Raw genomic sequence first — 18390 nt, forward strand, 5'->3', positions numbered from 1 at the left:
CATTTAAATAATATTTGTATTGAAAAAAAATCATACAAAAGGGAACATAACCTCAAAATACTGTTTGCGTCAGAACAGGTGAATAAGGTGCTGGCTTCAGCAAGTGTGTAATGGACCACAATGTTAAATTGTGGAAATATGGCACCAAATGGTGATTTGGGCTTTAGGAGGGGGGGGGGGGGTTAGTGTTAGACATTAGGAGGGGGGCTAGTGGTGGGCAGTAAGAGGAAGAGTTAGTGTTAGACATTAGGAGGGGGGTTCCTGTTAGACATTAGGAGGGGGGTTGGGGGGGAGCTAGTGTAGGAATTAGGAGATAGGGTTGGTTTTAGAATTCGATTTCTCATTGAAGTGGTATGAATAATATATTAACATAAAGCAAATATATTCACTGGAAGGGCATTGGAAGCTAAGGACAAATAGTTGCAGGTCTCATTGAACAATGGAGAACTGCCAATCACACACTAAAAACACTGACATGACACGCAATACCGAGAGAGGCCATGGCCAATTAGAAAGCTCTATGTTGACCCAGGAAAGCAGCACAAGAATGTCACAATTTACTAAGTTGGAAGACAAAAACTTCTTAATGGCTGAGTTCCAAACATGGTACAAAGATCAATATTACAGCGGATACCTGCTTAATTGAGAACTTTAACTAACCTTTGATCAAAGCTGAATATAGTCTCACTTAAGCGGAACTTGATGATATTTGCAGTGAACGGCCATGCAAGTCTGACCCAAAACTAAACAAATGGGTACTACAACTCTTTAAGGCTTGTCTAGAAACATCTAACATTGGGAGTCATGGCGACAGGATATGGTTGGGTTGATGGGGGAACTTTGAACATTCATTTGCAATTCAAAACTCTTTCACCTAAATTATCCTGACACAGAGATGTTCTACAGTAGAACACAAGCCATATACGGTAGTGGTGTTTGGATGTTTGTTTTTACATACAGCAAATGTAAGAGCTGATTATAAAAAAGACATTCAGATCTCCTGCCTTTCATATGTAGCATTTTTTTTACTATGTGAGATGAGTCCAAGAGAATCTGTATTAACAAAATGCCCCTGGGGGGTACTCACCTCGGGAGGGGAAACCTCTGGATCCTATCAAGGCTTCCCCCTTCCTCCTCCATCCCACAGTGGTCTTGCTCGAGGTCTATGAATGGCGGCCATGTAAATATTTATCTTCCGGCTCCAGCATGCCGCGGTAGCGGCTCTCGGCTCGGAAATAGGCGAATGTAGCCGATTCCAGTGGGGTCCACTCTTCTGTGCAGGCACAAGTAGAGTGGACCCAACTGGGAACGGCTATTTCTGCCTATTTCTGAGCGGAGAGTCGCAACAGCGCCCCCGCTGGAGCTGGGGAAGGTAATTATCGCGCGGCCTGATAAATTGTCGCTCTGCATTGCGAGGGCCAGAGAGAGAACACCGTGGGACAGAGGAGGATAGGGGAAGCCTCGATAGGATCCAGAGGCTTTCGCCTCCTGAGGTAAGTACCGCCCTAGGGCACTTTTTTTTAGTACAGTCTCTTTAAGAGATTGAAATGAGGTTTCAGACCCTCAATTGTACTTTAGTGCCAGTTTCCAGACTAAAAAGAGAGCTCTTTACGTCCACAAGTGGCCTGTAAGTCCTTTTATGGAATGCATATTTGCATAATTAGGAAAGCATTTAAAGTATACAAGATACAATACTTATTATAACTACTTATTAATACTTATACAATTTATTGCCAAGCAAAACTAGAAAAAAAAAACCAATTTTATTTTTGCTGCTAAAATGATTTGCAAAATAAATGTTTTGATTCCTGTAAGGCTAGGTTCCCAGTGGAAGTTGTGTTGCATCCCCTGTAAAAGAAAAAATGCTGGGGATAGTCAGTAATGCTGATTTCCCATTCCACTGAAATCTCCATTTTTGCCAATGCCGATTACTGATTCTGCAGATTTCTGATTTCCGAGTTTTGATTTTTGAGTTCTGATTTCTGATAAGTCTTTTTTGATCATTTTTTGCATTCTTTGATGGGCCGAATACTTCTGAGTAGACTCTACATTATCTGATTCGTCCGATGCTTTCAAGTTCTGTGATTAGGCTAAAATTACCGAGTTGCTGTAATGCAGTATTTCCGTGGAAGTCAGATTTCTGAGTTCTTATTTTTGAGTTCCAAAGAGTCTTTTTTTGGCCATTTTGCATAGGTATTGCATTGCAGTGCGACGTTCCATATTACAATGCGGCCATTACATCATGCTACAATGCACCACTGTGAATATAGCTGTATAGAATGACATGTCTCCTCTTCCCATCATTCGCTGGGGACGATTCATACTTTATCATTTTTATAGGATCCAAATAACAACCGCATTGGGCAGTGGCGGGATGTGGTGTCCAATCATGGATTTGCTGACTTTTCCTTCCATTTGGCAAAAGACTTAAAGCATGGAGAATACAGAATTCACATCCCCGAACATTGTGAAACAGATTTCCGTGTGACCGAATATGGTAGGTTGAATTGTATTAATTTACATAAGCAATTAAATAATGAGACATTAATGGGAAGGCTGCTTATGTTGAAGCTTAACTACACTGTTAGTGCAGTTAGAATTCTAAAATGGTGCACTACTCACTACTATAAGTGTTTTTGTTATTGTAGCAGCACACAAAATCCTATTCACTAACTTTTTGGAAAGTCACAAAAATTTCCAGGCTAGAACTGAAAATAACAGACTCTATCTAATGCATCTAACACAGGACTGTATCTACAATCTAACACAGGATTGTCACTTGTGTCCTCCTTAACGACTTAATGTCCTGCTGGAAGTTTAATGTCCTGCTGGCAGTATATCTACGCCACAGGACTTCATCTAAAGTCTCAGGGATGTAAATATTTGTCTGCCACCATGACATTGCCACCTGCTAGTAGACTGATCAGTGAACGGGAACACAGTTCTCATTTACAGACCTAAGTGCTTGAGGTATAAAATGGGGGGGATTTAGTGGCTAAATAGTAAACTACGCCCTAACATATTATATCCAATAAATTATATAAACCCCCAATGTAAATTAACCCCTTACCTCCCTCATTCTCCCAGAGTTACCAAAATAAATATTTGTGTATACATATATAAAAATGAAATAAAAGTACATAAATAGTTACTTTAGGGACTCCACTTTTTTGATATGGATGCCATGAGGGTATATTGCTGTAATTTTTGCAAGTAAGGGCATGTAATTAATGACAAACACAAAACTGAAAAAATACACCTTTATTTCCAAATATAGTATTGTCACCATTAGAAATGTCGCAAACATATAATTTTCTGTACGCAAACTCGAACTTCCACAAACGTTCGCGAACAGGCGAATCTGGCGAACCGCCATAGACTTCAATGGGCAGGCAAATTTTAAAACCTACAAAGACTGTTTCTGGCCACAAAATGAGAAAAAAAAAAAAACCTTAGTTGTGAACTGGTTAAAGGGAACCTTAAGTGACATGTGACATGATGAGATAGATACATAGATACATGTGAATGTACAGTGGGAAGCATACACATACATATGCTGCATTCCTTTTCTTCTTTCCCTAACCGAAAGAGTTAATATTCAGCTATGCAACGGACAGTTTTTCTCCAGTTGGGACCCAGTTGGACTATAGAATCCTTCACTGATAAGAAATTACAACCATAAAACATTTTCTTGGCAGAGAAGGGAGAGCAGGGGATGCATAAAAAGGTCAATAGTTCACATATTTAGCTCTTTGTTACACAGAGTGTCACTACGCAGAGACAAAGCAATAAATCTACTTTTTTAAGTTTTTAAGCATAACATAAAACTGTGGGATATAAAAAAAAAACAATTTTTGGGGGTAGGAGGACAGATATAATTATGTATTTCATCGGTTTTATTTTCACTTGAGGTTCATTTTAAGTCTAATACTCACTGTAGAAGAACCTCAGCACCATCTCAGCCATGAATGATGTTCAGCCATCTGAAACATTGGATCAATAATTGGCACTAATGAACATTTAAATTGGTCTACTCCTTACCTGTCTTCCTTAAAGACTTGTACAATTGACCCTCCTTTCCCCATTGTCTGTATAGAGCATTGTCTATATAGCGCTTGTTCACCCCAGTGTCACCCTAACCATTGTGCATGATCCTTATACACTGATTGTGCATGTGTATTAGTGATGAGCAGAAATTACACCTATGTGGAATTACGCATCGTAATCGTATTGCAAAATTTCGGGAAAAAGCGTAATTAGTTTTGTAATTAATTGTAAGCATTTGTAATTGTGCATTCATTTACACGTAATTTATGTGTACTTTTGAGCCGACTTTGCTGGTGAATAGCAAAGTCCCCATACATGCTATTGCTGACAAAATTGCTACATATGCTAAGGGGAATAGTGGGTAGAAGTTAAAAAAAGAATTGTTTAAAAAGACTTTACCGTTTTTGAGAAACTCATTTTTTTTAACATAATCAATTTTTTATTGAAAATGAAAAAACAATGGGCCATATGCAATTCACTTTTTCACCTGTGTTTTCTCCTAGGAGATATTTTTAAACTTGTCAATAAAATGCCTTTTAAGCCCCCACAAGGCAAGAAAATGATTAAAATAATTTTGATAGTACTTTTTCACCATCTTTTTGGTACTTTTTTAGTTGAAAAGTACTGGAAAGTTATTTAAAATCAAAGATGAAAAATGATCTCCTAGGTGAAAACTCAGGTGAAAAAGAGAATTGCATATGGCCTAATGTGTCTACATAACATGTCAAGCATTGATACTTTTGCCCTTAAAAAAAGGCTTGCAGCAAAATTAACAAATATGAATGACAGCGTAGCATATATAACATTTTCAAAGCCTGTTTTAACAATGGGATCTTTGGCCCTGTGCGTGTTTTAAAGTTCATCTAATATTAGTAGCTGAGATAATATCTTTGTTTAGGTGGTTTAGATCCCTTTAGATCTATAATGGTTTACACATAGATTGCATTAAGAACAACATATCTTGTAATATAAAAAGCACATCCATAAAATATAACAAATAACAATATCAACAAAAACAGTTATAACCATGTCGATGTCCTCTATAACTATTAGCTATTCCAGTCAGTCATGAGAAAGAAATCATGTCCTATCCGCCATGATATTACAGTATTCTTGTGACTCTTTACAATCTAACCATAAGGCTCAGGTTGCATAATGTTTGTCATATTGGCCTCTGCTTGTACCGTGTCTTCTATTTCTTGAGTCTCATTTACCTATTTAAACTATTCTCTAATCGAAGGGCTTTTAACTGATTTCCATTTCAATGGAATGAGACATTTAGCTGCGTTAAGCAGGCGAGGCAAAATTGACCTTTTGTAGCCTCTATTTGAATTAAGGTGTAAAAATGCATGCCAAGGATTCTCTTCCGACTTTTGGGCAGAAACCCGTCTACATATGTCTAGGACTCTGGTCCAGTAGCTTTTTATTTTAGGGCACATCCAAAGTATGTGTAATAATGAACCTCTTTCTCCACACCCTCTCCAGCATTTATCATCTGTTAACTTATCTATAAATGCTAATCTATCTGGAGTTTTATACCACCTGGAGAGAATTTTAAAATTACATTCCTGTATTCTGGTGCTGATTGAGGATGAGTGGGAATTATTAATAATGGTGGCTTTCTGTGTATCATCTAGTAAATCCCCAATTTCTCTTTCCCAGGCCCTCAGGTACAGTAAAGGCGATATGTCTTCTTGATTCCTTAATATTTTGTATAGCTCAGAGACTGCATGTTCTATTTTGGACTTCCTAATGAATAACCCCACCCATATCCCTGCTGGGGAATTGTCATTACAATTGAGCTTAAGTGATTGGCACCATGCTTTGACTTGTCTCAGCTTCCAAAAGTCCATAAGAAATCTACCATGCATTACTCGATGCTCTTGTAAAGTCAGAAGCCTATTTGCCATGCCATAACTGGCCTAAAGCTACTAAGTCTTTGCCTTTCCATGATCCAAAGAACCCTCTTTCAAGACCTGGGAGGAACAAAGGATATCCTTCTAGTGGGGGCATAAGTGATATTGGTGAGAATATTGAGAAACTCATTTAAACTTATTTTTTAGAGTTTAAAAAAAACACTTTTCTTTGCATTATTAAAATCAATTTTCTCAAAAACTTTGAAAAAATATATCTTTTTTTGTCCTGTACCCACTATTCTCCGTAACATATGTATCAATTTTGGTAGCAATAGCATGTATGGGGGCCTTACTCTTCACCGCCAAAATAGGCACAAAATTATGCATAAATTATGCGTAAAGTCATGTTTAATTACGAATGATCATACAAAGTCAACTAAATGAACAATAAGTAATTACGTATAGAAGTATATTTCTGGGCCTTGCTGACCTGGTCGTGCACTGTTGCAGAGGCGAGGGGGTTGTAGCGGTGTTCACACATTTTACGTATAGACGTAGTTGCGAAAATGTACGTGTAATTTCATGTAATCCTAATTAGCTGGTAACGATGATCATTAATGGGTATAGTAAATCAAGGCCTATATGTTGGGTGGGTGTGAATACTGTCCAGCTGAGCTGTCTCATTCCCTGTGCTGCCTGCTGGACAGCAGGATGGGGGTGTGTTCATTTAGCTCTGATACTTCCTCTTTTCAGCTTGGAACAAGGAAGTATCAGAGCTACTGTAAATGAAATGCACCCCCTACTGCTGTCCAATGATGTAATAGTGCTGAGTGCCTCTGTTGTTGTTCTGAACCACATGGTTCCCGAATTTAAGCACCAACACTACTTCTCAGCCGCAGTGGAACAGTAAATATTTCTAAAATGCTCTCCTTCTATTTTTTTTTTAATCTATGCTTTATTTTCTCTCTCTCTTTTTTTTGTATTCAGTTTCAAAGAGGTTTGAAATGCACATGAACCTACCAACCGAGGTTAGCGTGGCTGATAAATCCTTCCCCCTGGAGATCCGTGCCAGGTGAGAAAAACGCCCTAGGTGATTTATGATTCAAGTAATGAATGCTTAAAGGGGCACTATGGTTAAATTCTTCATTTTACATCCTTTAACATAAAGATTTGTATGTATACCAATGTTAATGATAAGTATTGTGGCTGATGGAAAGGATTTATTACACTGACAGTACACATATATAGCTAGGAGTCACGTCGGGTAGATTTACCTTTCTGACGCCGATTCAGCATAAACCACTGTGTGATAGGAGGCACTGTAACTGCTCTCCATGTTGCCGTTATATCTCTCCCCCCCGGGTCCGCTCAGATAGGTTTATCCCAACTTATAACAACCAACTCCCGACTCGAGCTCTTTGCAGGCTGCAGCAGCCGTACAGCGCAACACAGCGCTGTACGGCTCTATAGTTCCCTGCTGTTTGCTAAGGACCCCTGATTTGAAGCTGGTTACCACAGCAACGGACAACAATAGGTGTCCATAGCTGTGCCAGTTTCAAATCAGGGGTCCTTAGCGAGCAGCGTGGAACAATAGAGCCGTACAGCGCTGTGTTGCGCTGTACGGCTGCTGCAGCCTGCAAAGAGCTCGAGTCGGGAGTTGGCTGTTATAAGTTGGGATAAACCTATCTGAGCGGACCCGGGGGAGGGGAGAGATATAACGGCAACATGGAGAGCAGTTACGGTGCCTCCTATCACACAGTGGTTTATGCTGAATCGGCGTCAGAAAGGTAAATCTACCCAACGTGACTCCTAGCTATATATGTGTACTGTCAGTGTAATAAATCCTTTCCATCAGCCACAATACTTATCATTAACATTGGTATACATACAAATCTTTATGTTAAAGGATGTAAAATGAAGAATTTAACCATAGTGCCCCTTTAATATTAATTACACACAGATGTTATGAGTAATTATCATTGTTGTTATTATTATTATTATTATTATTATTATTATTTTATAAAGTGTAAACCTATTCTATGGTGCTGTACAGCATAAGAAACTAACATGTGCTACATAATAATACAGACAATGGTATACACAAAATATTGACTTTGGTACATAATATTGAATTGGTGGACATAAGCCTCAATTCATCAAGCATTACCCATAATGCTGAAAATGTAGATTTTGCAAAGCATTTAGGAAAGTGTCAATTCATCAAGGCTGTTACCTCATGGAAAGCTGAAATTACCAAGCAGGTAGGTAAATTACCGTCTGGTGTGGTAAATACCTCATCACAGGTCAGTAACTGTCAGTTCATCAAGATTACAGCATGCGGTAAAGCCAAGTAACCTGCTAGATAATTACTGACAGCTCTCTTCTGTCGGAAACAGTGCAGAGGAGCCGTGACTCACACAAGCAGAGAGGGATAAGCTATGACTGACAGGAGCAGAAGCCAATAGAAACAGCCCCTGCCTCCTGCAAGTCCCACTGATCTGACATTGATAGGTTGCGAAGGCTTCTCGGGAGGAACAAGCTTTTCTAACCTCCAGGCAGTGAGCAAAGAGAAAAGAACAAAAGTGGTTTTCCCTGCCTCCCTTCAGAGATTTAAGCATTTAGGTTCCTGTTTGAAGATGCAGAGTAGCTAATGGAGAAATCACCTAAGCATGGTATTTGTAATGTCTCCTGGAAGGTAATCTAAGCTGTGGCAATTAAATAAAATGTTAAGAAAGACCAATGGACATATTCAGAGTGTACAGAGGTGGTATAACAAACATGTACATTCTAAAGGGATGTGGGGATGCCTCCTATTATTGTAATGCCTTCACTGCAAAGAACAGCATGAAACAACACAGAGACAGCTTCACACTGCTCTGTTGTTACTGAAGAGGTCTTTGTGAATTGAAGCATAGTATTTTGGTAAACTACAAAACTTCTACCACACCTGAGAAAATCTTGATGAATTAGCAAAGAAAAACTACAATACTGAATGCGGTATTTTCCCGACTTTTTTTTTTTTTTTTTAATCGAACATCCTTTGATGAATTGAAGCCATTGTAATTACAGTGACAAAAGTAACACGATGAACAAAATTTATAGCAAATTTGAAAGCACAAAAGGATGAGGGAGCCCTGTCATTGTGAGCTTACAATCTAGAAATAGGGATAAAACACAAGGTGGGGTAGTACACTATGTGATAATACAATATGTATACGTGGAGACAGTGGCCCATATGCAATTATTTTTTTCCTAGGAGATAATTTTCATCTTCTCGTTAAACAAAATATTCAACACTTTATAAATAAAAAGTTCCCAAAAGTTGGTGGAAAATGTATTTTCTATCAAATTTATTTTGAGTATTTTCTTGCTCACTGGTGGCTTAAAGGGCCAGTGTGGAAATAGAACATGGGCGTATCAAAGGCCTGCCAGTGAATCCTCTCCCTCTTCTCTACTTGGCCAGAGCTGCAGGGGCGATGTTTGGCCGTTTGACTAAGGCGTGGTCTAACGCTGAAATGCGTCGTGATGTCAGATGGCTTCAGTGCGACCAGGCCCCGCCCACCGCACCTCGCTCCATGCCGAAAATTGCCCCTGCAGCTCTGGCCAAGCGCAGGAGAGGGGAGAGCACTTGCTGGCAGCAACAGGCCTTTGGTGCGCCCATGTTCTACTTCAACACTGGAAGTGTAATTTTAAAGCACAATTGAATAAAAATAAAAAATTAATGTACAAAGAGGAGCACTCCTTTTTCTTCTCTATTTTCTTTTAAGCAATACTAGTTGCCTGGCAGCCCTGCTGATACTTTTCCTCCAATACTTTTTGTAATAGACCTTAACCCATTCGCGTTCCGTCGTTTTCACTTGAGAAATGTTCACCGTCACATGGCTGTACTGGGAACAGCCATGTGACGTCCCCCTGGCAGGCTCAGGAGTGATCGGCTGTTATAGGCTGAAGCCTATGAGAGCCGATCACGGTGATTGGCTGGCAGGGGGAGGGAGAGAGGGCTGGCCACCAAAAATAAAAAAAAATAGCTAATTTTATTTAAAAAAAAAGAAAGAGAGAAATATTTACAAAAAATAAATGAACACTCCAGGAGCAATCAGAGCCCTCTAACAGAAAGCTCTGTTGGTGGGCACCATTTTGTACACTCTGTGCTATTAGCAAGGCTTGTTTATTTAATGTATGATAATTGACCCTGGTGGTCTTACCCCACATTTTTGTTGATTTTTTTATGGTGCTTGCCCACTTTAGTATGTTACTTTGTACTAGGGACATAATTAAAATGTTGTGATAACCAGGACAAATAGGCAGTTAAAATGTGTGGGTTTTATGTACAGTAGCAGTGTTTATATTAAAACTATAGGGGATGAAATTGGAGAAATAGTGTATTTTTTTCTTTGTTTTTCCCTTTAAAATGCATAGAAAATGAAGTAATTGCTGAAAACAAATATCAATCCCAAAAAGCCTAATTGGTGGTGAAAAAAACAAGATACAGATAATTTAATTGTGATTAGGAGTGATTAAGCTATTGGCAAATGAAAGGGATGAGCACTGAAAGGTGAAAATCGCTCTTGTCCATTGGAGTAAAAACCGCTTTGGGGTGAAGTAATTAAATTGCAGCTTACACTCACATAAAAAATGGACAATACCATTGAAAACTTCCTTTATGCTGTGATGGGAATACACCGTGAGATTTTTTTGGCAGATAAGTGATGCAATAGATAAGTTCCGACATTTCCGATGTGATTTTTGATCAATTTTCTGATCGATTTCTCATAGAAGTGAATGGAAATGGATCAGTAAATCTGCTGAAAATCTCATTGTGTATTCCCAGCATTAGGTTGCTTTATAGCCTTTGCTGTTTATGAGATCTGAGACAGAAGATTATTTCAGTTTGTGACCACAATACACAGCCTTATATTTATTCTCTTTTTATTTCTAGCTATGTTTATGGAAAGCCAGTAGAGGGCACTGTAGACATTGAAATCTGCCCTGAAAGACACTATAGCCCATTTTACCATGAGTATATTTATCGTGGTAGTGATGACGATGACAGTGAGGAGGAAAACAATGTCTGCACTAAGTTATCAGCTATTAAGGCAAGTGGTTTTTCTCACAGATATTTTCATTCAAAGGCAGTGACACCCCATATGCTTTGTGTTCCCCTAGGACAAGTATGTTGTGGCTCCCCTTCCATGTGCAGCAGCAGTACCCATCCCATACTATGTGCCGCCCCCTCTTCCACGTGTATCATCCTTGTACTCAGGCCCGGATTTAGGCCAAGGCCACCTAGGCCATGGCCTAGGGCACAACAGAAGCAAGGGCACCAAAGCAGCAGGCTGAACTCATGCAGCATTTGCAAACTGCTGCAATGCAGGGAGATCAGGCGAGTGCCTGACTGCGGTACTCTGCTGCTAGCCACCTGTGCAGCAGCCACCTTGCTCTCTGTGCACGTTTGCATTGTGGCCGGCGGCTATGGACTTGGGCAGCATTCGAGATGGAAAGGAAGAGGAAGCTTCTGCACTGAAGACAAGTGGAGAAATGAGTGACAAGAATGGCTGCTGCAGTGTGAAGGCGAGCAGGCTACCTATACTGAAAGGTGGGGGGTGGAAAAAGGAGGGATTAAGGGACTCATCTGGCTACCTACACTAGAGCCTGGAGGGAAAGGGGGAGGGGTCATCTGGCTACCTATACTGAAGGGGGCAGCTGGTGACAGCGGCCTTGGGCGGTAAAAAGTACAAATCCGGCCCTGCTTGTACTGCAGACTCTCCTTTACCATGTGCAGCCCCCTCTTTCATGTGTATCATCCATGTACAGCAGCCCCTCCCATTCCATGTGCAGCCCCCTCTTCCATGTGTATCATCCATGTACAGCTGCCCCACCCATTCCATGTGCAGCCCCCTCTTCAATGTGTATCATCCATGTACTGCAGTCCCCTCCCATTCCATGTGCAGCCCCTCCCATTCCATGTGCAGCCCTCTCTTTCATGTGTATCATCCAAGTACTGCAGCCACCTCCCATTCCATGTGCAGCCCACACTTCCATGTGTATCTTCCATGTACTGCAGCCCCTTTCATTCCATGTGCAGCCTCCTCTTCCATAAGTATCCTCCATGTACTGCAGCCCTCTCCCATTCCATGTGCAGCCCCCTCTTCAATGTGTATCATCTATGTACTGCAGCCCCCTCCCATTCCATGTGCAGCCCCCTCTTCAATGTGTATCTTCCATGTACTGCAGCCCCTCTCATTGCATGTGCAGCCTCCTCTTCCATGTGTATCATCCATGTGCAGCCCCCTCTTCCACGTGTATCATCCTTGTATGCAGCCCCTCTCATGAACAGCCACCTTGAGCACCAGTTTCCCATTTTCATGGGTTGCTCCCTATTACCCGCCTCCTCTTTCATATGTAGCAATTACTTTTTCATGTCCAGGTGCCCTTGTGGGCTGCAGCTGCCCAAGACCCGGGCCTATGCAGCCTTTTTAGAAAGCTGCCCTAGCCCATATGGGTTGCTTCCAGGCATGGTCGGAAGAGCCAATTTCCGATTCCGCGGTAATTCCGCATGCCGCCACTACCGAAATTCCGCTTCCGCTACATTCCGGTGGAATTCCGCTACATTCCGCGGAATTCCGCGGTATTCCGCCACGTGCACTTTCCGTATTTTTAAACGGACTTCCGTAATTTTTAAACGGATTTCCGTAAATTTAGGTAGAAACACTCAATCGCTCATTTGAAATATCTATTGTTAATAAAGTTGATTTGTAATTTGTAAATTTGGATAAAAAAATGTTGAAACCGTTATTTTAGCGCAGTAACTCTCCGCTGATTATGATTGGTCAACTCATTCCGCATCTCCTGATTGGTCAATTCATTCCGATTCCGATTTTGCCGGAATTCCGAATTCCGGATTGCAAATTCCGAATTCCGGATTGCAAATTCCGAATTCCGCGGAACCATGCGGAAACCCCAATTCCGGCGGAATTTCGGAATTTTAGCTTCCGCGGAATTCGGAAGCCCATGCCTGGTTGCTTCATGCTGCCTGATTGGAATGATGTGTGTTCCCCATAATTGGCCACGGTAGCTGCTTGTGACTCATCTGAATAATAAAAACTAGTTTTGGCCTGAGGCTCAATTCGCATTAGTGATGGAAAGCTGCAGAACAGTCCATCTTGCGTAGTGGCCTACTGGCCCATAGGTATGGGCAATCAAAATGTAAAATTTGATATTGTAGTGAGTTGGCCCCAATCTCACTTAGGGCTGGTGCACAACAAGAGCGCTTTTAAAAACACCGTGCTTTGAAAAGCGCTTGGCTAATGTATTAGAGTGGGATGGATCACATCAGATCAATGTGATTTCCTCCCAAACGCAAACGCGGGTCCTGCAGCATTTTTGCGCTTTTCTGAGGCGATGCAGCATCAATGTTAATTACAAGAAAGTGGAAAATCGCTCTGAAAAGCGATAGATCAGAGCAATTTCCCAAGCGTTTTTGTTACAGAAGCTGTTCAGTTCCAGCTCTACTGTAACAAAAAATAGGATGCAGGGCTGAGTCCCCGGTTTGAATCCCGGTAAGTGTGAGCTACCACTGGGCACTCCAGTTTCCTCCAACATCCCGAAAACAAACAGATAAGTTAAGTGGCTTCCCCCAAACATTGCAGCTCGTCCGGTCTTTCTTTCAATGTTGCCACCTGTTCGCAGACCTAGATCAAAAAGATAGGCACATAGCGTGTAATCCTTCAGCACTAGTACACCCTGTGTCAACAACACACACTGTGCAAAGGGAAAACTAACACCACATGCGGGGTGGGGGTCACACTCCCCACAACAGTTCCCTGCTCACCGAAAGTCGGCTTTGTTTCAGGCACATCAATATATTACAGCAGCGTAGTCTAAAAGAAAGCATAAAAACATCCGCCTCTCATGGCATAAAAACGTATTTTAATATGGCAAAGGCCCCATAAAATAAATTGTGTACCGGATAGAAAAAATCACAAGCATATCTCACATATCCGCATGCCGCCCTCCAGGCTTCCCCACCGTAGTGCCAGCAGCTTCCATCCAGTATGATGTCTGCAAAGCGTGCGTGTCCAAAGGCTCCGCCCAACGCGTTTCGTCACTCAAAGAGCGTGACTCATCAGGGGCTCAGGACACGCCGCACGCTAGGAACTTAAATGTGTAAGTGCCCACTCATGCCGCCTCCCACAACACTGTAAACCCCGACTAGGGTGCTCGTCATTGGTCTGACCAGCGGTGGGAGCGGAAGCCTGGCAGGTCACAAAGGCAAATTCATAGACTATCGATATGTTAAAAACATCCATACAAAAGGAATCCCCTCCTTGATTACAATAACAACTGCATTACCCTCCCCAAGTCCACAACAAAACAATAAAAAGATTGACAGTAAAAAGGCCCCAACGTAAATTCATATTTCCGCACATGGTAAACACCGAGCACATTAATGTTTATTAATCTTCCACTGTCCCACCCGCGTAACTATTCCATAACCCCCCCCCACACACACACACACACACCTTAAAATACAGGTTAATATTCCACCTTATTACACAATACAATTTTGAAAATGACCCAAACCCTGCCGTTCTCTCACAGAAAGTACAGCATTGTTAAACATAATTTACACAACCCACATTAACGCATAGCACTACATCACCAAGCCCCTAAGTAAGCATCTTACTAGCAACCCATTTTTCATCTACTTAACTCAAATACTAATTGAGTTAAGTATTTGAGTAAAGTAGATGGAAAATGGGTTGCTAGTAAGATGCTTATTTGCAAAAGGTGAGTTCTCTTCTCTTCACCTCCCGCAATCTATTCTCTTTTCCTGCAGTTCATTCTTCTCTGTTATCTTCTTCGTCTTCTTCATCTTTCTCATTCCCTGCTTGTGTGCCAAAGCTTTCTTTTTCTTGTCCTTCACCACTACCTTCTCCTAATCTTTGTCTCCCTTTGACTTTCCTCTCTTCCCCTTCCCTTGTTTCCACAATACAATTCACTTACCTCCCCTTGCCTGAATGCTTCTTGCTTTCTTATTTAAAAAATGTCAATGTTATTTATATGCTACTCATGTTTGGTTTCGGTTTTCAATCCTGTAGACTGACGCTAAGGGAAGTCTATCCAAGGAGATTGACCTTCAGCCCTTTAACTTTACAGAAGACGATCCTTTTGGATTTTTACAAATTAACACAGTCCTAACAGAGGATGGTACAGGTATGAATGTAGTTAGATTATTATTATTATTATTATTACAAAAAATCGTGGAGTGGAGGAGCACTCAGTAAAAGGAGAAATTCCTGCATGCCCAAGCCAAATGTCTCAGTACTAATGAGGCCCATACAGCATGCTTACGGTGCGCGCGGGGCGTCGCGCTGTTCAAGTGCGGAGTGGCTTGATAGGCTGTTTGGCGCGCGGGTGGTGCAGCATTTTGTGCATGCCGATGCGCTGTTTCGGGCGTGCTGGTGCGGCGTTTAGCACGCACCAACTTGGTGCGCGATCAGTGACAGCTTTGGACGTGCAAACTACTTGGCGCCCTGGTTTGCAAGTCTGGAGCTTTTGGGCATGCTGGCTTGGTTGGCACCCTTTTGTGAGTTGGGCCCCGAGTCCGCGCACGTGATGCGCCCGGATTGGCGCACATGATGTGCCTGGATTGGCGCACATATAATGCGCCATGATCGGCGCATGGTCAGCCTTATTTTCTATTGGCTGCTTGTATATCATGCTGTGCTTCTCCACCCTCTCCTGACATCACTGCCAGTAATTGTGGCAGTTATTTAGACGCTATCGCCCTGCAGCAGTAGGAGACGCCTGATTGGCATTTTATTTTGCAGGTGTGTTTTTTTGACCTAGTTCCCCATCAGGTCCTCTTCTCCTATATGTACTGTTATTGGCTATTGCCTTTTTAATTTGATTGGTTAATAATATGATCACTTGTGACTATATAAGCAGGTGTGGTTTTGATTGTATTTAGGCTAAGTAGCTTGAGAAAGAGCTATCGAATCAGTTGCAGCCAAAGCCTATTTTTTTTTTACTATTATGTCATTTTAATGGCATTGTAATAAAGAGCTTATTTTGTAGTAGTAGTAGTAGCAGTAGCAGTAGCAGTAGCAGTAGCAGTAGCAGTAGTAGTAGTAGTAGCAGTACACCAGCATTCTCCATGGCGATGTACAACAGCATACAGGGTATAACAAAACAAATATAAACTATACAACGGTTAATACAAGACAATGGTGGATTACCACTATAAAAGTGAACAAATCAGCTACAGCTTTTTACATAGGGGTGAGAGATATGCACACACATTATACAGCATTGTGAGACAAAAGGGGAAGAGAGCTCTGGCCAAAAGGCCTTACAGTTTAAAGGTTTCAGGGATAGGACAGTAGGTAAAGGGTGTATGAGATGGCAGAAATGGTGGTCAGTTGCTGAAGAGTCCTAGGTAGGAGAGTAAGCTTGCATGAGCAAAAGAACCAGTGACTGAGAAGAAATTGCAGGACCAGAGAATAAATTGTTATTATAGCGAAGATTGCATGTAGGATGATATCTGAAAATAATTTTATCTAGATAGGAAGGAGCTACGTTGTGGAGAGCTTTGTAGGAGAGGGTAAGGATTTTAAACTGAATCCTTTGTATAACTGGCAGCCAGTGAAGGGACTGACAGAGGGGGATTAGGCTGGAGAAGCGGGAGGAGATGTGGATGAGTCATGCAGAAGAGTTCATAATGGATTGTAGTGGGGCTAAATGGTTGGCGGGGAGGCTGCAGAGCAGAGAGTTGCAATAGTCTAGTTGTGAAATAATTAGGGCATGCATCAGATGTTTGGTAGTGTCCTGTGTGAGAAAAGGGAGATGAAAGTTTGTCAGTGTGTGAATTGAAGGAGAGACATGAGTCCAATATTATGCCTAGGCAGCGAGCTTGGGGGACAGGCATTATTGAAGTGGCATCAACAGAAATAGTGATGTCAGGCAGGGGCATGGAATTGTGAGGTGGGAAGATTGCTATTTCACTCTTGTCCAGAGAGAAAGGTTCAAGAGGGAGGTTAAGGCAGGTCAGATGGTAGAGGATAAGTAAGTAATGAGGTGAGAGTACATGGGTTTGAGGGAGCATGCGGTGGGTTGTGATTTAGAGATGAGTGAGGAGACAGTGAGTTCAGATAGTGGTGAGAAGATTGTTAGTGGGGATGTAAGGTTTGTGGTTTGTATGGAGAGAGGAGGCTGCTGGGTAAAGATTTTTCTGATGTTGGTTATTTTGTCACTAACGAAGGAAACACGGAGGAAGGACTTGAATGTAGCAAAGGATAGTTTAGGGTCTGGGAGGAGATTAGTGAGGAAAAGTATGAATGTTTGGCTGCTGGGAGGGCCTGTCTGAGCATATGTAAAGCCTCTTTGTAACTCTGGAAATGCTCCAGCAAGTCATTTTTTTTCTGCCAGCGCCATTAAGCTACAAGGGAATGGCATTTCAGTTGTTTGATCTTCTTGTTAAGCAAGGGTTGCCGAAGTGCCGGCGTCTGTAGACCGTGGATGAGAGAGCCACAGAGTCAATGACTCAGCCTAGCGCCTCTAGACTGAGTCATAGACACTTGTTGCTGTATGCTCTATCCCCTTTTGCCTGATGAAGTGGAGCCACACCTGAAACGCATTGCTTTTACCCTTTGGAGTGTATATATAAATAAATGTGCTTGTTGATATAATGTCTACCTGTTTTTGTGTCTGCTTGGAGAAAGTAAATCCACCACTGCCTCCCCCGTTTTTTTTTTTTTTAGTTTTAGCTACTTTTGTCCTTTTGGCGCCTCTGTTCATTTCCACATAGTATGGATAATGCATGGAGTTTGAAGTGGATGAAAGATTAGAAGTTGATGAAATATTCATACCATTTAAAAAGAGAGAATGCAGCCTAGCATAGGGGTGCAGGGAGTTTGAAGATATGAAAGATACGGAATAAATTGTTACGGGATAATTGTATTGTAACATGTTGTCCTTACATGGTTCCACTGAGTTCTCTATAAGGCCCTTGTGTCACTATATTGAAAAAATAGTTGCAACTCGGAGGGAGATGTAATTTGGTGTCTGGCAGCCACCAGAGCCCGAATTACCGTTACGTGGGGCACGCAGCAGAGCATTTCTGCTAAGATGGCGCCCTGCTTCGAGTATTTACATTTTGATCTTGAATTAGCAATATATAAAGGGCAAGGGGTAGAGCAAACAATGAACCGCTAGCCAGGTAAGCTAAACAAAATGTCTTCCTTAATGCCTGATGACACAGAAGCAGTTGGTGGGAGGCATCCAGAGTCTGGTGTTTTCAGTGGGCTTTAAATTAGCACAGGGATGTCAAATCGGCCCTTCGAGGGCCAAGGTCCTCACCCCTTTTTTGACACAGCTCAAATTACTGGTAATTGATGGGTCTGAATCAGGAAAGGTGTGGTCCATCAAGTAGAACACATTCCTCTCTTTCTCAGTTCATCCTAAACACTGGCATGGATCTGTCCTC

General features: G+C 41.7%; 1 protein-coding gene across 1 annotated transcript in view; it reads left to right on the top strand.

Moving 5' to 3' along the window:
- Window positions 1–18390, top strand: part of LOC137536634 (alpha-2-macroglobulin-like) — a 143179-nt gene that overhangs the window by 22111 nt on the left and 102678 nt on the right. The window contains exons 4-8 of the mRNA XM_068258884.1: window positions 961–965; window positions 2341–2497; window positions 6891–6975; window positions 10843–10999; window positions 15005–15119. Coding sequence (XP_068114985.1) covers window positions 961–965; window positions 2341–2497; window positions 6891–6975; window positions 10843–10999; window positions 15005–15119 — 519 coding nt within the window. The remainder of the gene's footprint in view (window positions 1–960; window positions 966–2340; window positions 2498–6890; window positions 6976–10842; window positions 11000–15004; window positions 15120–18390) is intronic.

The sequence above is a fragment of the Hyperolius riggenbachi genome, chromosome 10 (assembly GCF_040937935.1).
Source record: "Hyperolius riggenbachi isolate aHypRig1 chromosome 10, aHypRig1.pri, whole genome shotgun sequence".
Classification (NCBI taxonomy): Eukaryota; Metazoa; Chordata; class Amphibia; order Anura; family Hyperoliidae; genus Hyperolius; species Hyperolius riggenbachi.